The sequence below is a fragment of the Triplophysa dalaica genome, chromosome 5, assembly GCF_015846415.1.
Source record: "Triplophysa dalaica isolate WHDGS20190420 chromosome 5, ASM1584641v1, whole genome shotgun sequence".
In the NCBI taxonomy this organism is placed as follows: domain Eukaryota; kingdom Metazoa; phylum Chordata; class Actinopteri; order Cypriniformes; family Nemacheilidae; genus Triplophysa; species Triplophysa dalaica.
The window spans coordinates 26092903-26112363 of NC_079546.1; the positions used below are offsets into that span (position 1 = coordinate 26092903).

Below are 19461 nucleotides of genomic sequence, written 5' to 3' on the forward strand. Positions count from 1 at the left end.
CTGTGTACTGTTCATATTAATTTTGTATTCACCAATAATTGTAATTATAAATACACATTATATATTATTACTATTATTAATATTTTTCATTATAATATATTAAATGATTATGCACAGTACACACAAACATTTATTCTGGATGCGATTAATCATTCGACAGGCCTAAAACACACATTAGTAGTGTACACACTGAACAGAGTTCATACATTATGCTTGACTGAGGTCTACACAACAACTGTGTGTCTAGAGTAGAGTCCACGGTGCACGCGGTCGTACGGTCACGGTACCTCACCAGCAGCTGATACAAAATATTTTCTAAATGTATCTCTAATGTGGAGAGCCTCTTCAGACGCGCGGTTGCACTTTGACCTCTGGAGCTCCTCTAAGCACACACTGCCAGCATTGTCAAAGTCAAAAGTGTCACCCTGGCTGGCTTGTCCCATTACTTCATGGCGCAGGCAGTGGCATAAGATGCATGTTGCTTTGATGATGCTGTCTGCCAGGTCAGGGTTAACCTCCATTGGCCATTTGTAAACCCTGAATCTGAATGCCAAACTCATTTTCTGAGATCCGTCGTGCTCTTGACAGGCGGAGGTTGGAGATGTGCTTGTCTTCTTCAAGGCGCTTTCTAAAAACTTTTCCCTCCTCCACCTCATGAAATGACCTCTCTTCAGTAGGAATGGCACTCCTGAGCCAATCAGTTTTCTGGGATGAAATCAGTCCAGTCCTACATTTTTTTCTTCACCGGGTATACGTCACAATACAGAATAGAAAGACAATCGCTCCATCCTTTTCATGACGACTTTAAAATTGCGGTTGATAATATATTTTTTAATAAAACTGAAGTTATTATTTTTGGCCCCAAGAAAAATCCTGTTTCTGAGCTTCCCTCTTTGGCCGAACATTATGAATTGAAATTTGGTTTGAAAAACTGAAAAAGTCACGTTTGGCCCTTAGATGTGATAAAATCACTCTTAGTCATGGCTTCCTTATTATGCACACCAAATTCTATCTACTAAATAATAGTAAGAAAGTAAGTGATTTTGTGCACCGGATGATCAGAATGTGAACTTTAATCAAAATAAAAGACCATAAACTCTACCTTTTTAAATGAGGCTCATGGCGTGAATATGTGTTTTTCTGTGTCTTTGGTGTGTTATAAATTGCCCATTTATGTATTTGACACGTAAAACTGCATTCTATCCAAGCGCAAATGCTCCTGAACGAGTTGTGCTAAAAGACCTGAAATGGCACGTGTAATCACACACCCCACAAATCAATGTCAGTTCATGTGATGATTTGACTACGACCGCCCAAATGTATACACAAGTAAGGTGGGCGTACCTGTCCGTACAATTGCTTTGGAACCTGATGTTTTAAATATGGCAGCATAACATTTAAAACAAACCATAATATGTTTAAGCCGTGTCATAAGACCCCTTTAACTTTACATTTATTCATTTAGCAGACGCCTTGATCCATAGCAACTTCGAGAGGGCAATTTTTCCGAACAGCCAACAATATTCGTAATTTAACAAACCATGGGTGTTGTTATTTTAGCCAAGAATAAACACAATTTGTAATGTTCCAACAGAAACCAGTTTCATCATTGTCACCATTGATGAGGTTTGTATGATGAGTGTTGATGTCTAAGTGTGTCAGTATTTTATTTACGTGTGAGGCAGAGCGATCAAATCAGTCATGATCAGATCGACATTAATAACAAGTGTAGAAGTAACATTGACCAGAATACAACAATGATTCAATGGTTGTCAGTGTTTCTAGAGGTCTCGAAGACGTGATGAGCATGTTCAGATGTGTTAAAAAATAGGGTTGGAGCTAAACTCTGCAGGACACCGGACCTCCAGGACCGAACATGGGGACCGATACTCTACACTCAAAGTACAATATTAAGATCACAGTTTGAGCACACAGTGAGTCTGCTGTGAGGTCACATTTTGACCTCATTGTGAGTATTCTGAAAGCTGATGGTGACATCACATTGTTGACTTGGCAGACAAACCAAACAAACATGTTTAATTATGTAAATGTAATAACTGAATGTGAATTCTGTTTGTGTCCAGTCAGAGCCGACATCAGTCATCATCTAAATGTTGTTGTTGATCTTTACATTGATGTGTTTGTACATTTAGTTCTGTTCTGCTCCTCATTCAAATGAAGATTGCCTGAAGCTCTCGACTAACAAAAGTGACCTTTAATAAAGTAATTCCACGGCATTCTCAATGTTCCTGCATCCAAAGCTCATTTGCATGAAACATGGACTGTGAGACTTATCAGTGGATATTATGTGCTATGACTAATGATGAGGAAAATGCTGGTCTTGTAGTTCAAAAAATTGCTCAGACAAAGAAGGTCCAGGTGTCAAAGATTTAACTTTATTTGTTCATGTCCAACAAAGTGAGATGTTTCCCAAAAGCATCTGAAAATCGGTGTTTTCCAGACTCTAGTTATAGTGAAACTACTCAGAGGTGTTTCCTTTCCAAACCAATCAGGTAAATTCCCGCTATCTCTTATTTTTAATTATCCAACCGTCCTTGTCTGCCACCATTATTTCTAAGCAACAAGGTTTTTGGTCTAATGGTGAAATTTCAACCTTGACTCATTTTTTTAAAATAAGTTGTGCTATAATGCATCATAAGTTTGACTTAATTGGTTCAGGCCTTTAAAACATCACTGGATTTTGCATTGCTGAAAATGATTAAAATATTTTATGAAAGCAATTACTTCATAAGTACACATATATTGATTATAAGATGCATTAGTATATTGATTCTATCATTCAAACAATCTTGATTCGAATACTCATCTAAGTTAACGTGATTTCAGATCCACTAACACAACTATGTTACAAACATTCCTATGAATACTTCTTCATAACCAGGGTGAATAACAGCCCCATAGTATATAGAATATGATCAAAATTATACACAATACTAACTGAACTTGACCGAACAATAACATAAAAACATCTCTTAAATATTGTTTGGATTCCCTGTTATGGTGCCAAAAGAGTTCATGAACGTCACAACACAACAGCATTCTGACAACATTAACACAGAATATTTAACTCTGTTGTGTTGCTCATGTAGACTCCTGATAACCTGAGAGGCCTTAGTCAAATCTACTGTTAATGTGATTATCAGGTTGTAAGAAATCTGGAATATTATTATTTTGTTGTTTCAGATGAAATGTTTGAAGCAGTTTTGGGGTTGAATTAGTTTTGATGATTAAAAGCCTGATTGAATATGAGAGTTTAAGGCATAGGTGAGCAATCCTGGTCCTGGAGGGCCAAAGCTCTGCAGTCTATATGCAGTTTAGCTCCAACACACCTGCCTTGACGTTTCTGAACAGTGTTTCTGTGAGAATCTGGATTGTCGAGTGTCCTCGACAATATTTCGGCTGTGTCTAATACAATATTCATATATCATATGTATTCATTCATATTAGTATTAGCTTCTATTCATATAATATGTGCCTTACTGTCCTGTTGTTTAACCTTGTTGAAAGTTGTATCATGTCTTATGCTGTCTTATGCTGATACGAGTATCCGTTGGTCTCCATCTCAAGGTTCCTAATGATGTCAAGGGACAATTGTTTTGATACTGTAATATTGAGTACGTATATTGAATACGTACTTTGTGATATCATATCTGATTGTTCAGGAGGAATAAGAAGGTCTGGTGATTTTCCAATGACCAATGTTACCTCCTGTTTCAAGCAAATAAATATTTGTCTTTAATACAATAAACTTGGGACTCTGATTGAACTACACTCCTGTGTCTGTGATTCATTCTTGGTCTCCGGATCGATTCTGAAACTCTGTGTGTTCCGTCGACTAGACTCTTCAACCTTAGAATAATACTTAGACATGGGGACATAAGAATTTTACATTCTAACAGTTTGTCAATCCTGATCCTCCAGAGGACACATTTATATGGAGCAGGGGTGTCCACACTCGGTCCTAGAGGAACATTGTTCTGGAAACTTTTCTGAGAGAGGATAACAAAATGTGTCTTTGACAAATATGTTAGTTCTTGCAAGCAGGATCAACTCAAAACACAGTGATAATCATCAATCTGCAAAGACTGCTGCTTCACCTTTCTCCACCAATTATCTCTCATTTACAGGGATGCACACAACTATTGCGCAAGTGCATATCACATTAAATGAAAAATGCCTGTTGTTGATACAATTCAAACGCTCATGTGCACGCTAACAGCGTTAATGCACAGTCGCCAATTCAGATTGACCAACATGAATACTGGTAAATCAAAGGTTGCTGTTTCGATCCCAGCAGCCACCACCAGTGTGTCCTTGAGTAAGACATTTTACTCCATGTTGCTCCAGGGGGATTGTCCCTGTAATAAGTGCACTGTAAGTCGCTTTGGATAAAAGTCATCGTCAACACATCATTCATATTTAAATAACAGAACACAATTAAAAGTAATTAATATAATTTCTAGGCGCAGCCAGGGGCCGGAGGGCGTCGGGTTTGGGGACCACACGATGTCATCTCTGCTCTTTGCGGATGATGTCGTCATGCTGGCCCCATCAGACCAGGACCTTCAGCATGCACTGGGATGGTTTGCAGCCGAGTGTGAAGCGGCTGGGATGAGAATCAGCACCTCCAAATCTGAGGCCATGGTTCTCAGTCGGAAAAGGGTGGCTTGCCCACTTCAGGTAACTGGAGTGTTCCTGCCTCAAGTGGAGGGGTTCAAGTATCTGGGGGTCTTGTTCACGAGTGAGGGAATGATGGAACGGGTTGGTGCAACTTCTGGAGTAATGCGGTCGCTGTACCGGTCTGTCATGGTGAAGAAGGAGCTGAGCCGCAAGGCGAAGCTCTCGATTTACCAGTCAATCTACGTTCCTACTCTTACCTATGGTCATGAGCTGTGGGTCATGACCGAAAGGACAAGATCCAGGATACAGGCGGCCGAAATGAGCTTTCTCCGCAGGGTGGCCTGGCGATCCATTAGAGATAGGGTTAGAAGCTCGGTCACTCTGGAGGAGCTCAGTGTAGAGCCGCTGCTCCTCCACATCGAGAGGGGCCAGCTGAGGTGGCTCGGGCATCTTTCCGGATGCCCCCTGGACGTCTTCCCGGGAAGGTGTTCCGGGCATGTCCCACCAGGAGGAGACCCCGGGGAAGACCTAGGACACGCTGGAGGGACTATGTCTCCCGGCTGGCGTGGGAACGCTTCGGTGTCCCCCCGGAAGTGCTGGAGGGAGTGTCTAGGGAGAGGGAAGTCTGGGCATCCCTGCTTAGACTGCTGCCCCCGCGACCCGGCCCAGGATAAACGGAAAAAGATGGATGGATGGATGATATAACTTGAAAAACATAAAAAAGCATAATTTTCTGATACCACAAGTACTTTTCTTTACCACAACAAATCTGTTTTTTACACAAATAGATGGCTAAAGAAGACCTCAACTAACACCGAACACAATAATGATGATTTGTTGGAAATTCTATGTTTTTTCTACATTAAGTGAGGGTGCAAAAGTGATATTGATTCAATGCCATTAACATTGACGGATCAACAATTTTAACATTGATTCAATGGTTGCTTGCTGTCTGGGCCTTCATCCTTCTTTGACACTATGGAGTACTGACAGTAGAATACCGTGGCCGCTGGGTGTCAATGCGCTGCAACAGAAGAAAACACATGCAAACACAAAAAAACACAAGCAAATTCAGAAAGCATTCGCGTTAGTTTGACGACACATGCCCTGCAAATACTCGCAACACAAGCAAACACAGAAACGCGCTGCAAATTTTCGCAACACAAACAAACACAGAAACGCGCTGCAAATTCTCGCAACACAAACAAACACAGAAACGCGCTGCAAACTGCACACACGACAACGGAAGTGTTTCCGGGGGACCGCAAAAACTGATGCACTTCATGCGCTTCATTTTGACTGTTCAAATTCGTTAGTGGAGTTGTCAGCCACACTGACTATGTCGACTACAATACATTTTTAATCATTAATCATTAAACCATTAAATGTTTTTAACGTGACACTTGTTTAAGTAAGTCGAGCAATTACTACGTCTCATAGTTTTTGTTAAACTGTTCAAATCGACAGGCTAATAATATCCTACGGACGTACGTTAAGAAAGTTAAAATAAAGTTATAAAGCAACTACCTTCAATGTGGCTGACAACTCCACTAACGAATTTGAATAGTCAAAGTGAAGCGCGTCCCAATCAGGTGCATCAGTTTTTGCGGTCCCCCGGAAACACTTCCGTTGTCGTGTGTGCAGTTTACAGCGCGTTTCTGTGTTTGTTTGTGTTGCGAGAATTTGCAGCGCGTTTCTGTGTTTGTTTGTGTTGCGAAAACTTGCAGCGCGTTTCTGTGTTTGCTTGTGTTGCGAGTATTTGCAGGGCATGTGTCGTCAAACTAACGCGAATGCTTTCTGAATTTGCTTGTGTTTTTTTGTGTTTGCATGTGTTTTCTTCTATTGCAGCGCAGTGACACCCAGCGGCCACCGTAGTAGAACCCAGTTTCTCTTTTAAATAAAGAAACATCTCTTTCCTCAAGGTAAAATGATAAAACATCACATCAACCTCGGCTGTGTCTTCTAATATCTTTTCTTCACTTGCTGACACACATCACACTATGCAAATAAGGCAACGCACCTTGCTTCTTCTCATTTGAGTTCTTTCATTACATAATAGACAACAGGAATGTCGATGAGCAAGTATACAAATAAGCAGGATGTCAAATATGAAAAAAAGTCTTCTAGAGAACTACCCAAATGATGTGAGGTGCTGAAGATCAGATCCCAGATAGCAAATTTTTGCGGACCAAATCTGGCCCACACCTTACTCCCCATACTTTACTCATCTGGCCCACATACGGCGTGGAATGATGGCACTTGTGCGGCCCGCTCCTGTTTACCAGATTTGGGCCACAGGCATGCCAAAGCTATGCCACATGTCAAACATCAAAACAATTAAAGTAGAGCTGCCCTAAATATAAACAACAGTTCATTTCAATTCTGGCCCAGATTTATCCCAAAATCAACAACTTTCTGTGCTCCTGTTTGCATAATAGACAAAACAATTTATAAAGTTGTTTTAAATTAAAATTATTCGACACACCTGCATTGTTATCCCAACTTCTGTAAAATGTTCCAAAAGTATAAAGTTATCAAAACCAGAGGCATTATGTGCAATCCATGTTTAGTTTTTATAACGGCTGTCTGAAATGTCTGAGGAGTCGTTCTGTACCATCTGCTGTGAATTCCTCACCAGAAAATGTAATTGCACAAACAAAATTGGGGAAATGTTTCCCATCTTGGTAACGCGTTTGAAAATCATCAAAGATGTATTTCACACCAGGGTCAGCAATGGTTATCGGCTGTATGAAACACTGATGTGCCCCATCAGCAAGTTATCCTTCACCACAATGTACGCAACAAGATGCAGGACATTTGTGGGGCTTATGGTCTGTCCCACTAACCTGATAATGGCGGTTGCATTTTGGGCAATATTTGGTCGTGGAGCATTGTGAAACTCTTGACCTAACGGCGGTTTCTTATGCCTATCATAACAGTAGTCGGATCGATAGTATCGAAGACATTCGTTACATTGTCTTTTTTCACAGCAAGTCTGAAAAATTCAAGCCCGTTACAGATTTCACACACATATTTGCTTCTATAGTCTTTACGGGACATGTAACCCTTGAAACAAAAATCACAAATGTACGGTGAGCCTATGAACGCTTCCAAATTCTTAATCATAAAATAATGACCATCGTGCTGGTACAAAAACACTGTTCTGGAATGGGGCGCATCTTTTGTGTTGTACTTTTCCAACATACCAGTGTATGACCTGTGTAAGACCACTATTTTAATGTATGACCGGATTTCAAACTTTGCTATGTCATTAAATCCAATCATATCCTTATCTGAGTACCCTGCAGCCTTTTGCAGCGCTGATGCTAATGGTTTTAGATCTGTGTGTGATATTCAGGGATTCAGAAAATTTGCCAGACAAATAGCAAAACAAAGATTGTTTGAAATATTAACAGGACAGAAAAGATTAATTGTGTTTCTAGCATCACCTCGTTATGAGCTGTGTCGAGGAGTTTTCAGTAATCCCCTCCTTGTCTACACATCGCTACAATCACTTTTAATTCCAAACGCTCATGAACACACACATTAGTGTTATTCTGCATTATCTTTTCGAGTTGATCTTCAAGAACATTACTAACTTCAGCACATTTTCACAAATCCACATCATGCCAGTACACCATCATTTCCTAAAGTGGGTTAAATGTACATCTGAATTAAGTTTTTACTCTAGGTTTGCTACATTTGTCCAGTTAGCCACTGATTATTCCATGATGCTCGTGAAGCAGACACGAATAAATCAATTAGTGTGTGTAAACTTTATTTGAGTTGATGTAAATACATGCAGAATTAAAATAAAAATATATGTCATTTCACTTACAGAATATTGTGTGTCAGAGTTTAAGAATTATATTCAGGCAGACATTTCTAAAGCTGAAATAACACAAGGTGCCGAAAGTGTTAAACAAACACACATCACTATCATCTGTTATTAAAATCACATGATTATCTAAACATCCACAAATAACATTCTTTACACAAGAAAAACCACAGAAGTGTCAAAATACATCTATATGTCCTATCATTCAACAGTTACTAAGAAAACTAAATTGTGTCAGAATGAACAATATTGTGTATCACAGATGGTAGCAGACACACATCTGTTCATGTTGAACCATGTCTGGTGCAGATAAAGTTGAGTTCTTGGGATCGAGGATGGCTGATCCAGAGATGATCTCCTCCAGACTGAACCGCTCCAGCTCTGTGTTCACCGCTGCAGTCCTTCAGTTGAATCTGAACCCCTGGAGCCCAATTCTGATAGCAGACCACCTCTCCTCGTACCCAGATCCAGAGATTCATGAGACAGTAATAGTGTAACCCCAGCCACACCTCAGCAGTCGAGGCCTGATGGAGAACTTCAGTCACTATGAGCTGAATCTTCTCTGAATCAACTGAAACCAGATCCACATGATTCTCTCTGCAGTATCTCACAGCTTCAGTCCAGCTCAGATTCTTCTGGATCAATATCAGCTCATCTGAACACACAACAAAACACCAAACAACTGAACATGAGAACAAAACACAAACACTGTGACTGATGACAGAAGTTTCTTTATGATGAAACTGATCTCAATTCAAACACACACATTGACTTTTATCAACTCACCTTCATGACACACAAAAGTGTGAGAGCGACTGCAGGGTTCATCGTTCCATTGACCCTGATCATTCATTATCAACTGTGTACAATCTTCAAAAACACCATTATAATTTAAACTAGGTTCACCAGACCTCCAGTTTCTGAAGGCGGAGTCAGTGTTATCTGACCACTCCCACGAGTCTCTGAACAGACCAATCCAGACAGATGTGTGAGGATCATTAATGATGTTGTGGATCAGTTGATTGTCAGTCTGGTTCCTCACACTGGTCAGATCAGTATGATACTGTCTGCAGAAACTCTGAGCTTCTCTCCATGTTTTATTAGAAGTATCAATGATGTATGATTTACTGCTTTCTGTTGAAGAAAATAAATTTAAGTCTCATGATTTTCAATCATTCTTACACTTGCAGTTTATATGTGAATCTTCAGAAACTCTTTTATTCTGAATATCTTTAGTTAATGCAGAATGTGTCTGATTCTCTCTTTACATCTGTTTGGATTTCTCTCTGTTTGGCCAATCAGTTTACAGCAATGAGTTCATCACACACCATTAGTTTAACAAATCCAGAGGGACATTTTAGTCATGTTATGATTTGTGAAGTGAAGGTTTGCTTTCACTCACCATTGTAGCAGATGAACTGTGACGGCACATTACAGTCCTGCTGACGCCATTTTCCATTTCTCATAACAGTACAATTATTTGTGACATTTGATGGTTCAGTTTCCCAGTTCAGATATTTCACAGGATCACCCAGAGACCACTTCCATTTATAAACACCTGTTCTCTTCAGCCCAATCCAGACCTTTATTTCCAGACTATTATTCACAGTCTTCTTCAGCTCGTTCAGTTCTTCAGTGTTCATAAGTTGTTTCATGTCATTGATGTTGTTGACTGTGGCCAGATCTGTGTAGTTCTCTCTGCAGTATCTCTGTGCTCCAGTCCAGGTCTTCTCAATGTTTATATAGTGATAGCGGCGCTGAGAGCATTCAGATGATGAACAGAGAGCTGAAAGAGAGAGTTTGAGTCTTTTATTAAAAAACAGAATCTATTTTCATGACATTATAAAACAAACATAAAAGCAGAAACACAAACTCACCAATGACAAGAAGACTGAAATATAGAGTCTGAGCCATTTCTGAGGAACAAACACAGTTTTGCAAAACATCATTTATTCATTCACAAAAATATAAAATGTCTGAACTACTTTAATACGCATCAAAAAGTTTGTTACGTGTCTTTTTTGTAAATGTCACTGAAGTTAAAACTGCAGCTCTTCAGAAAGTCAGTTTATAAGTTCTTCATGAAGTTTGATTAGAAGTTATTTTCGGATGCATTCTCAATGTTTTTAAAACAGAATCATGAAAATAATGATTTGAATATGAATGAGAATGTAAATAGTTCTTACTTTTCATCTCTTGTGAATCTGCTGCTGTTTGTCTCTCTGTGTGTGTTTATACTGCATGTCATTATATCAGATCGGATCTTCAACACTTCACATCATTTGTGTATTTCACTAGAAGAATCATTTTCATATTTCATTTCCTCCTCTATTGTTTTACTTCAGTAAGTCTTATTTCCATATTTCTGGTGTCAGTTTTCTTTTTTGCATATTGTTGTGTTTGTGTATCAGAAGCAATGTTCTGCTGTGAATTAGACATTTTACTTTAATAACATAAATTAAAATGCACATTTAAATAAAGAATCAAAAGTTTGGTCCAAACTACTGGTAAAATATAAACATATAGGTTTAATTTGCACATTTTTCATTTAAGGCTTAAACCTGTTATAAATTATTCCTCTACTTTCACTACAATGACATATAAAACCATTGACTTAAACAACATGTTGTGCTTATGATCACACTATTCATCTATCACTGTGTAAACAGCTTGTTGATATTGTAGCAAGATGTGTGTGGTTTATATTTAACATTCTCCTAATGTGTATATTTTCCACTTACACACTGTTAGCCCTTAGCAGTCATTTCTACAGTTATATATAATGTCAACACTGTGACTGTAGGTGTTTTACAGTAAACTACTGCAATGACTGTTTGAAGACTCATCAAAATTTTATATTTACCACCTAAAAACTTCAGTGTTAGTTCTACTCCATGTGATTTATCAACTTTAACACGTTCTTTCTGTGGTGTAGATATCATAAATTAGTGGAACGTAAATTAGTCTTCAGTAGTACATTCACTGTGTGATTCATGCTGTTGTTTACATACTAACCAAACCGTGACGTAGGTGCAAACACTCTATTAGCTCTGTATGTTGAAGTCTTATAACACTAGAAGATGCTTTTCGGTGACATGCGTTTAGTCAGTCAACATACACTTATGTTAGATTAGATTCAACTTTATTGTCATTACACATATACAAGTACAGTGTAACGAAATGTAGTTTAGGTCTAACCAGAAGTGCAATTAGCAAGTGCAGATATACAGTGTGAATAAATACAGAATACAATATTAGGAAAATAATTTACGATGGGCATGTACTATGAAAATATGACAATCGGTATGTACTATGAACAATATATACAGAAGGCTATATACTGTGAACATTAGTGTACAGGAGGTTATGAACAGATAACAATATAGACTATACAATAGTGCAAGTGACTTGAGTGTGCATTAGTTAAGACATTAGCTATTAAAGTTACAGTGCAGTAGATGAGTTAATGTGGTTATTAAAGGTACGGTGCAATACATGAGTAGATGCAGATATAGTTACAGTGCAGTAGATGAGTTAATGCAGTTATTAAAGTTACAGTGCAGTAGATGAGTTAATGTGGTTATTAAAGGTACTGTGCAATACATGAGTAGATGCAGATATACAGTCACAGTGCAGTAGATGAGTTAATGCAGTTATTGAAGTTATAGTGCAATAGATGAGTAGATGCAGTTAGTTATGCGATAGATGCAATAATGCAATAGATGAGTTACAGTGCAGTAGGTGAGTTAGTGCAGTTATTAAAGTTACAGTGCAGTAGATGAGTTAATGCAGTTATGAAAGTAGTCCATTAGTGCAAATGAGCATTCAGTGTAATTTTCCTGGTGTGCAAGTGAGCAGTATAGAGTGCAAATGATGCGTGTAAACAGTCTGGTAGAGCAGATACATGAAGTACTGGTGTGTACAGTTCCGTCATGCATGGCAGCCCTGTAGTGCAATGTAAACATTGTAATAGCAGCATTAAGTTAAAGTTATGAGAGGTAGTGAAATCAGTGGGGAGCAGAGTTCAATAATGAAACAGCTCTGGGAAAAAAGCTGTTTCCTAGTCTGCTGGTTCTTGTCCGGAGGCACCTGAAGCGCCTACCGGAAGGCAGGAGAGTAAACAGTCTATGAGCGGGGTGAGAGGAGTCCTTGAGAATGCTGCGAGCTCGACGCAGACAGCGTTTCTTCTGGATGTCCTCAATGGAAGGGAGTGTAGTTCCTGTGATGCGCTGGGCTGTTTTCACCACCCGCTGCAGTGCCTTGCGCTCAGCAACAGAACAGTTCCCGTACCAGACTGTGACACAGTTGGTCAGGATGCTCTCTATCGTGCAGCGATAGAAGTTCACCAGGATATTTGAAGACAGTTGGTTCTTCTTCAGTGTCCTCAGAAAGAAGAGACGCTGGTGAGCCTTCTTGACCAGGCATGAGGTGTTGGTGGTCCAGGACAGGTCCTCCGAAATGTGGGTCCCCAGGAACTTAAAACTGGAAACACGTTCAACAGCCGTCCCGTTAATGTGGATGGGGTCGTGTGTGCCTCCTTTCGCCTTCCTGAAGTCCACGATGATCTCCTTTGTCTTTGAGGTGTTAAGGAGCAGGTTGTTGTTTGAGCACCATGTGGCCAGGTGCCGTACCTCCTCCCTGTAAGCAGTCTCATCGTTGTTGCTGATGAGACCAATCACTGTTGTATCGTCTGCAAACTTGATGAGGGAGTTAGATCCATTCACAGGCCTGCAGTCGAGTGTGAAAAGGGAGTAGAGAAAGGGGCTCAGTACGCAGCCCTGTGGTACACCAGTGTTGAGGGTGGTTGTGGTGGAGCAGATGTTGCCTAACCTAACAAGCTGAGGCCTGTTCGTCAGGAAATCCATAATCCAATTGCAGGTTGTATTGTTAATGCCTAGGTTTCCAAGTTTGATGATTAGCTTGGAAGGGATTACGGTATTGAATGCAGAGCTGAAGTCTACAAACAGCATGCGTGCATAAGTGTCCTTATTGTCCAGATGTGTGAGCACGGAGTGCAGCGCCATGGACACTGCATCATCTGTGCTCCTATTGCTATGGTAGGCAAATTGGTATGGGTCCAGTGTGGATGGTAAAGAGTCTTTTAGGTGTGACAGGACCAGCCGCTCAAAGCACTTCATAACAATGGGTGTGAGTGCTACAGGGCGGTAGTCGTTCAGGCATGTCGGGCTGGAATGTTTTGGAATGGGCACAATGGAGGTGGATTTGAAACATGCTGGAACCACTGCTTGGGCGAGGGACAGGTTGAAGATGTCCGTGAAGACCCCAGCGAGCTGCTCCGCACATGCCCTGAGTACGTGACCAGGGATGCCGTCAGGGCCAGCAGCCTTGCGCGCATTTATCCGGCTTAGTGCAGTGAAAACATCTGTGGAATTTACTGTGATGATTGGGTGGTCGGTGGAAGGTGTGAGCCTGGTGGCGGGTTCCTTATTGTCTCTCTCAAAGCGTGCATAAAAGTCATTAAGCTCGTTCAGAAAGGTAGCATCTGTGGTTATGGGGATGGAGTGGTTGGGTTTATAGTCACTAATGGCCTGGATGCCCTGCCACATGCGTCGAGGGTCAGAATTGGTAAAATGCTCCTCTAGCTTCAACTTGTAGCAGTGCTTGGCCTTTTTGATGCCCCTCTTCAGATTTGCCCTGGAAGTACTATAGGCCTGTGCATCACCTGATCTGAAGGCGGTGTTGCGTGCTTTCAACAGGAGGCGCACTTCCTTGTTCATCCATGGCTTCTGATTAGGGTATATGGTGATCTGCTTTTGAGTTGTGACACTATCAATGGTGGTATTAATGTAGTCCAATACAGAGGAGGTGTAGCTGTCAATGTCCGTGTGAGAGCCACTGGTGGCCTGAGAAGCAAACATACTCCAGTCTGTGTGTAGAAACCTTTCCTGGAGTGTGAAGTCTGCCCCCGCAGGCCACACCTTGATGGTCTTCACTGATGGCTTCACACGATTAATGAGAGGTGAATACTTGGGGGTGAGCAACAAAGAAAGGTGATCAGATTGACCCAGGTGGGGGAGGGGGGTTGCGGTGTAAGCTTCAGCCATGTTTGTGTGTGTTCCAGGAAAAAATCCCTCAAAAAGATGTTCCTGAATTAATGTCATTCCTGGTTGCTGTGGTGCCAACACAACAAAAACAAGTAAAGCTCTTGAATACAGTGCACAGTACTTTAAAGGGGTCGTTTTTAGTGTTTGTCTGTCCTGGTCACTTGACCACCCTTGACTTTTACTGTATGGAATACAGCATTAACAACCTGCAAAATATCTCCTAAAAAGGTAATGAGGAAGTCTACACACACACGAATAACAAGAGATCATATTTGCATTGATGTTGAGGTTGTGTAATGTTTCCAAACGGAGCATTCACACATTCACCTTTGTTTCTCATTCAAATTAGTTAGCCTGAAACTCAGTGCAGGATAGTCACGGCATTATGGGAGGGGGGGGGCAATACACATAAAATTTCTCAAGAGCAATTTTTGAAGGGGACACAAATAATAGAGTCAAAATTGTTCTAACTACGACACAAAGCGGCAATATGAATTAGCTTCATAGCTTTATCATGTAGACTTGCAGTCATATAATAACTGAACTGAACTGTCACATACTGTAATAAAAAAAATTGCTGGGTTATTTCTGTAAACACATTTTTGGGTTAATTGTGCTGGGTCATAATTTTGGGTTGTTTGAGGAACTGTAAACACACAGTTGGGTTGCTCATGCTGGGTCAAATGGACTGTAGGGGTTATTTTGACCCAACAGGTTTATTCATTTTTCCTCTTCATCGAACCTTCTGGATTCTTCACGCGTCTCATTGTCAGACGGCCACACACATCACAGCAAGCTGTATTTTATAAGGTAAGTTAGATTGTTTTTAATAACTTGTGGTAAGAGCACACTGATTTTACTGTTTAATGCAGTATTTGATCTGTCGCTGTGCGGAGGAAGTGTTTTATTCTGTGATTGATTAACGTTAAGTAATTTAGCAGCTTAGCAGCTAATATCTTTTTACAAAAAAAGGCCTTAACAATCGCTTTATCGTTATGTTATATACACTGTATGTGTACGTGTGCACATTTTTACTTTAAAAGGTTTTTATCCCTCACTTTAACTACTTATGGAAATGTATGAACTAGCCTTAGGTCAGAAATACATGTTATAGTTCGGTTACTGTTTGCCTACTGTATGGCTTTGTAATGTTTAGTCAGAATTAGATAATTTCATACAAAACTTGATCTAAGGGGATATTTTTTCAAGTGTCTGCGATGTGCCGGATCCATTCAACCAGACATAATTTAAAATTTAGCATTTTCACGCTCTTTGTCCCTCAGGTAACGTTATCGTTAGCTGCATTAGCTAAAAGCTATGCCTCTTAATCTCACTGATTATTACAATTAATGACAAAAATAATGTTTGGAAAATTAAACAGAAATTTCCTTCTGACACACGATAGCAAACGATAGAAATAACTGACTTTTATACCATTTTCCAGCTGGTAAAAATACTAGTGTTATAATAATTTTGGCCATCACTGTGTGATATATGTATATCCTCAGAAGTAAATGATCCGGGAAATAAGAGTAAAATCATCCCGTTTGATTGCGTCACATGAAATACTGATGTGAGGAGGTAATTTATAAATCACAGGAGGTCTTCAGATAATACTGATGCCGTGCGAAAACTGTGAATGTTGCTAATGTGTAACATAACATTACGTCTTCAACCAAATTCACAGATGGCTCCAACTACACAAACTATTATCCAATCAAAGCAGTGGGCGTTTACCTCCAAGTGTCTTCAATGCGGCACGTCCATTATAACCGAGCGTTAGCAGAGCTACCCTCAAAACCAGTGTAGAAAATAGCCTATTGCTTATTGATTTTGATGTTTTTGGATGTAAAAACCAGGCGGACGTCATAAGTAGACCTCATATAACAGCATGAAACAATAAACAACACCACTTCATCGCACCTTTAAAATATCATAGTATTCACATCGCTGTGCCTGTATTTGGGTTCTTCAGTAAACCAGAACATCATCTAGATGCAGTCGATCGCTGGAGCCTATACTGTTTCACGTTCAAAGCCATTGTAAGACACGATCGGTCTGGAGACACGGGAGAGGCAATGGTGTTGAAGCTGACAGAACATTTCTTCTGGCAGCAATTTCTGAACGACTGTTGTTCACAGGATTGGTTACAAACCATTGATTTTCCTCATACAAATGAATGGTTTGTAACCCAATGTGGTCCCCTGCATATTATAAAGAGATGCATAGGGGCACTGACCGAGTCTCAATATGTGACGAGTCGGGAGAGATAATGTGTTGCTCATATGTAATAACTGACTTTGTAACTCTGTCTGTTCTCCACCAATAAGCTGGTGTATGGTGGGTGTTCTGCCGCAATATGGCTGCCGTCGCATCATCCAGGAGGATGCTGCACATTGGTGGTGGTTCAGGAGATTCCCCCCGTCCATGTAAAGCGCTTTGAGTGCCCAGAAAAGCGCCACATAAATGTAACGAATCAGTAATTATCTAAAGCCACATTTAGGTTTTTTTTTATGATCTTAATATATCTTTCTCAGCTAAAAACCCCATTAAAATAATCATTAAATGAATTATATTATTATATAAAGATGGCCATGTGATCAATCAGACGTCTGAAAAAATATTTCTGCTTCTCTTCATGTTCATGTTTTGGTGTGAAAACATTTCCATCAGACTTCACTTTCCATGTCACTGTCGTGTCCTTCAGCATTCCACGATTCTTCAGTTTCTGATTTACCTGAAGAACTCAATCCTTCATTACACACACACACACACACACACACACACTCGTAAAGCCTTTCCACACCACAAGTGATAAAGTAAAGTGAATGTTCAACAACTGAATTAAAAATCTCCCTCAGAATGGTTTCATACTGTCCACTAGCATTCACGGTCCAAACAAGGTTTATTACATTTATCCGGTGAATAAACGGTCATTATTAGATGTGGTGGCGCTAAATCTCTTAAAAACAGACTACACAATCCATCAGTAAACACACTGAAGTAGACTCACAACACTGAATCTGAAGAGACACATCATTTTTAGCTCATAATAAATAGAGGTTTATCATACAAACTCCTTGTTTATGTTCAGCAGTGAAATGACACGCAGGAAAATTCATGTTCACTTTTTAAACGTAACAGCATACACAGTATTTATACAATAAATATACACGCTAGATTTGTATAATGTCTGTAAACTATTATATGCTTAAAAAGTGCTACAAACACTGCAGTCAGACCATGTAATAGTTAAAATATAACGCAGGCTACAAAACAATATTACAGTTTCTCAACTAATTATATCTGTAGGATTGCTCCTGTGTCTCTTTTGCCATCTATTCATTGTCCATCAGCACCATCTACTGTACAGGAGAGAAGAGCTATTGACAGTCAATATTTTAACCCAAATGTTAAAGGTCAGTTTGTCGGACATTCGCTTCGTTTTTTCACATCACCCACTATGTGAATTTAAATGGATAGTTCACCCAAAAAAATAAATTCTGCCATAAGATGTCTGCTAAAGATCTGGAAAACATCTGCTGTGTAAAAACATCTGTTGAAGGTTTTAGAAAGTGCTGTTTTGCATCCATTCTTATTCATTAACATCTTACAGACACAGACTAGATGTCTATGACAATGGACAGCAGACGTCTTAGAGTCGTATAACAGATGAGCGAAAGATTAAAAAAAATGTCTTTCAGGTGTAATTGGGAGGCCATTTCAGGTCTTTTAACACAACTCGTTCAGGAGCATTTGCTTTTAGATGGAATGCAGTTTTACGTGACTAATACATGTATGGACAATTGATTACACACCAAAGACACAGAAAAACACATATTCACGCCATATCACTGCTTTAAAAAGGTATGGTTTTAGGTCTTTTATTTTGATTAAAGTTCACATTCTGCTCATCCGGTTCACACACTGAGTCCAAAATCACTTACTTTCTTACTAGTTAGTAGATACAATTTGGTGTGCATAATAAGACAATAAGCACTGAGAAGCAATGACTGAGAGTGATTTTATCACATCTAAGGGCCAAACGTTACTTTTCTGTTTGTCAAACCAAATTTCAAGCTCATTAGGTTTGGGCCAAGAGGGAAACTCAGAAACCATCCCATTCGCACCAATTGCGTATAATTAACTCGCGCTGTGCAGTACCGTATAATATGGACGCCAAATTGCGAATTTTCGTGCATAAATACGCCTATTTTTGCGTGCATATGATTCGGCAGTTAGCGTGTTTGCATTTTAATCAGCAATTTGTCCCATTACCCTGTCCCCTAACCCAAACCTTAAACCTAATGTTTGCGTTGGTGCATATTCTAACCTCTACCTTAACCCAAACCCTATACCTAACAGTATTATTTTAATTATTTCAGTGTTTCCTCTTCATGTACGTTTTAAAATGGCTACACTCCACCCAGGTACAAGCTAAAATCTGCGTGTGATATGCACGCAAAATCGCAATTTGGCGTACGTATTAGACGATAATGCAACAGCGTGTTATTTAAACGCAATTGGTGCGACCAGGTTGCAGAAACAGTGTTTTTCTTGGGGCCAAAAATATTAACTTCAGATTTATAAACTAAAATATTATCAACAACAATTTAAAGTCGTCATGAAATGGATGTAGCGATTGTCTTTTTTTCTGTATTGTGACGTAACCCCAAGTGAAACTTCTGAAATGAGAAAAAAAATTAGGGCAGAAATTGATTTCATCCACCGACAACTGATTGGCTCAGGAGTGCCATTTCTCCTGAAGAGAGGTCATTTCAAGAGGTGGAGGAGGGTAATGTTTTATATTGATATTAGTGGTGGGCCGTTAACGGCGTTAACGCAGTGAGACTTTAATCGCGCGATAAAAAAAATGTCGCCGTTAATCTATTCTCAAAGTTGGGTTGGGAGCTGGGT

At 39.7% G+C, this 19461-nt stretch overlaps 1 protein-coding gene across 1 annotated transcript in view; it reads right to left on the minus strand.

Annotated features, from left to right (window-relative positions):
• Positions 1 to 8656: 8656 nt before the first annotated feature.
• LOC130420689 (secretory phospholipase A2 receptor-like) overlaps positions 8657 to 19461 on the minus strand; it is a 29527-nt gene continuing 18722 nt past the window's right edge. The window contains exons 2-5 of the mRNA XM_056748179.1: positions 10357 to 10395; positions 9882 to 10265; positions 9266 to 9613; positions 8657 to 9134 (exon numbers count right to left, since the gene is read on the minus strand). Coding sequence (XP_056604157.1) covers positions 8764 to 9134; positions 9266 to 9613; positions 9882 to 10265; positions 10357 to 10393 — 1140 coding nt within the window. The 5' untranslated portion in view covers positions 10394 to 10395 and the 3' untranslated portion in view covers positions 8657 to 8763. The remainder of the gene's footprint in view (positions 9135 to 9265; positions 9614 to 9881; positions 10266 to 10356; positions 10396 to 19461) is intronic.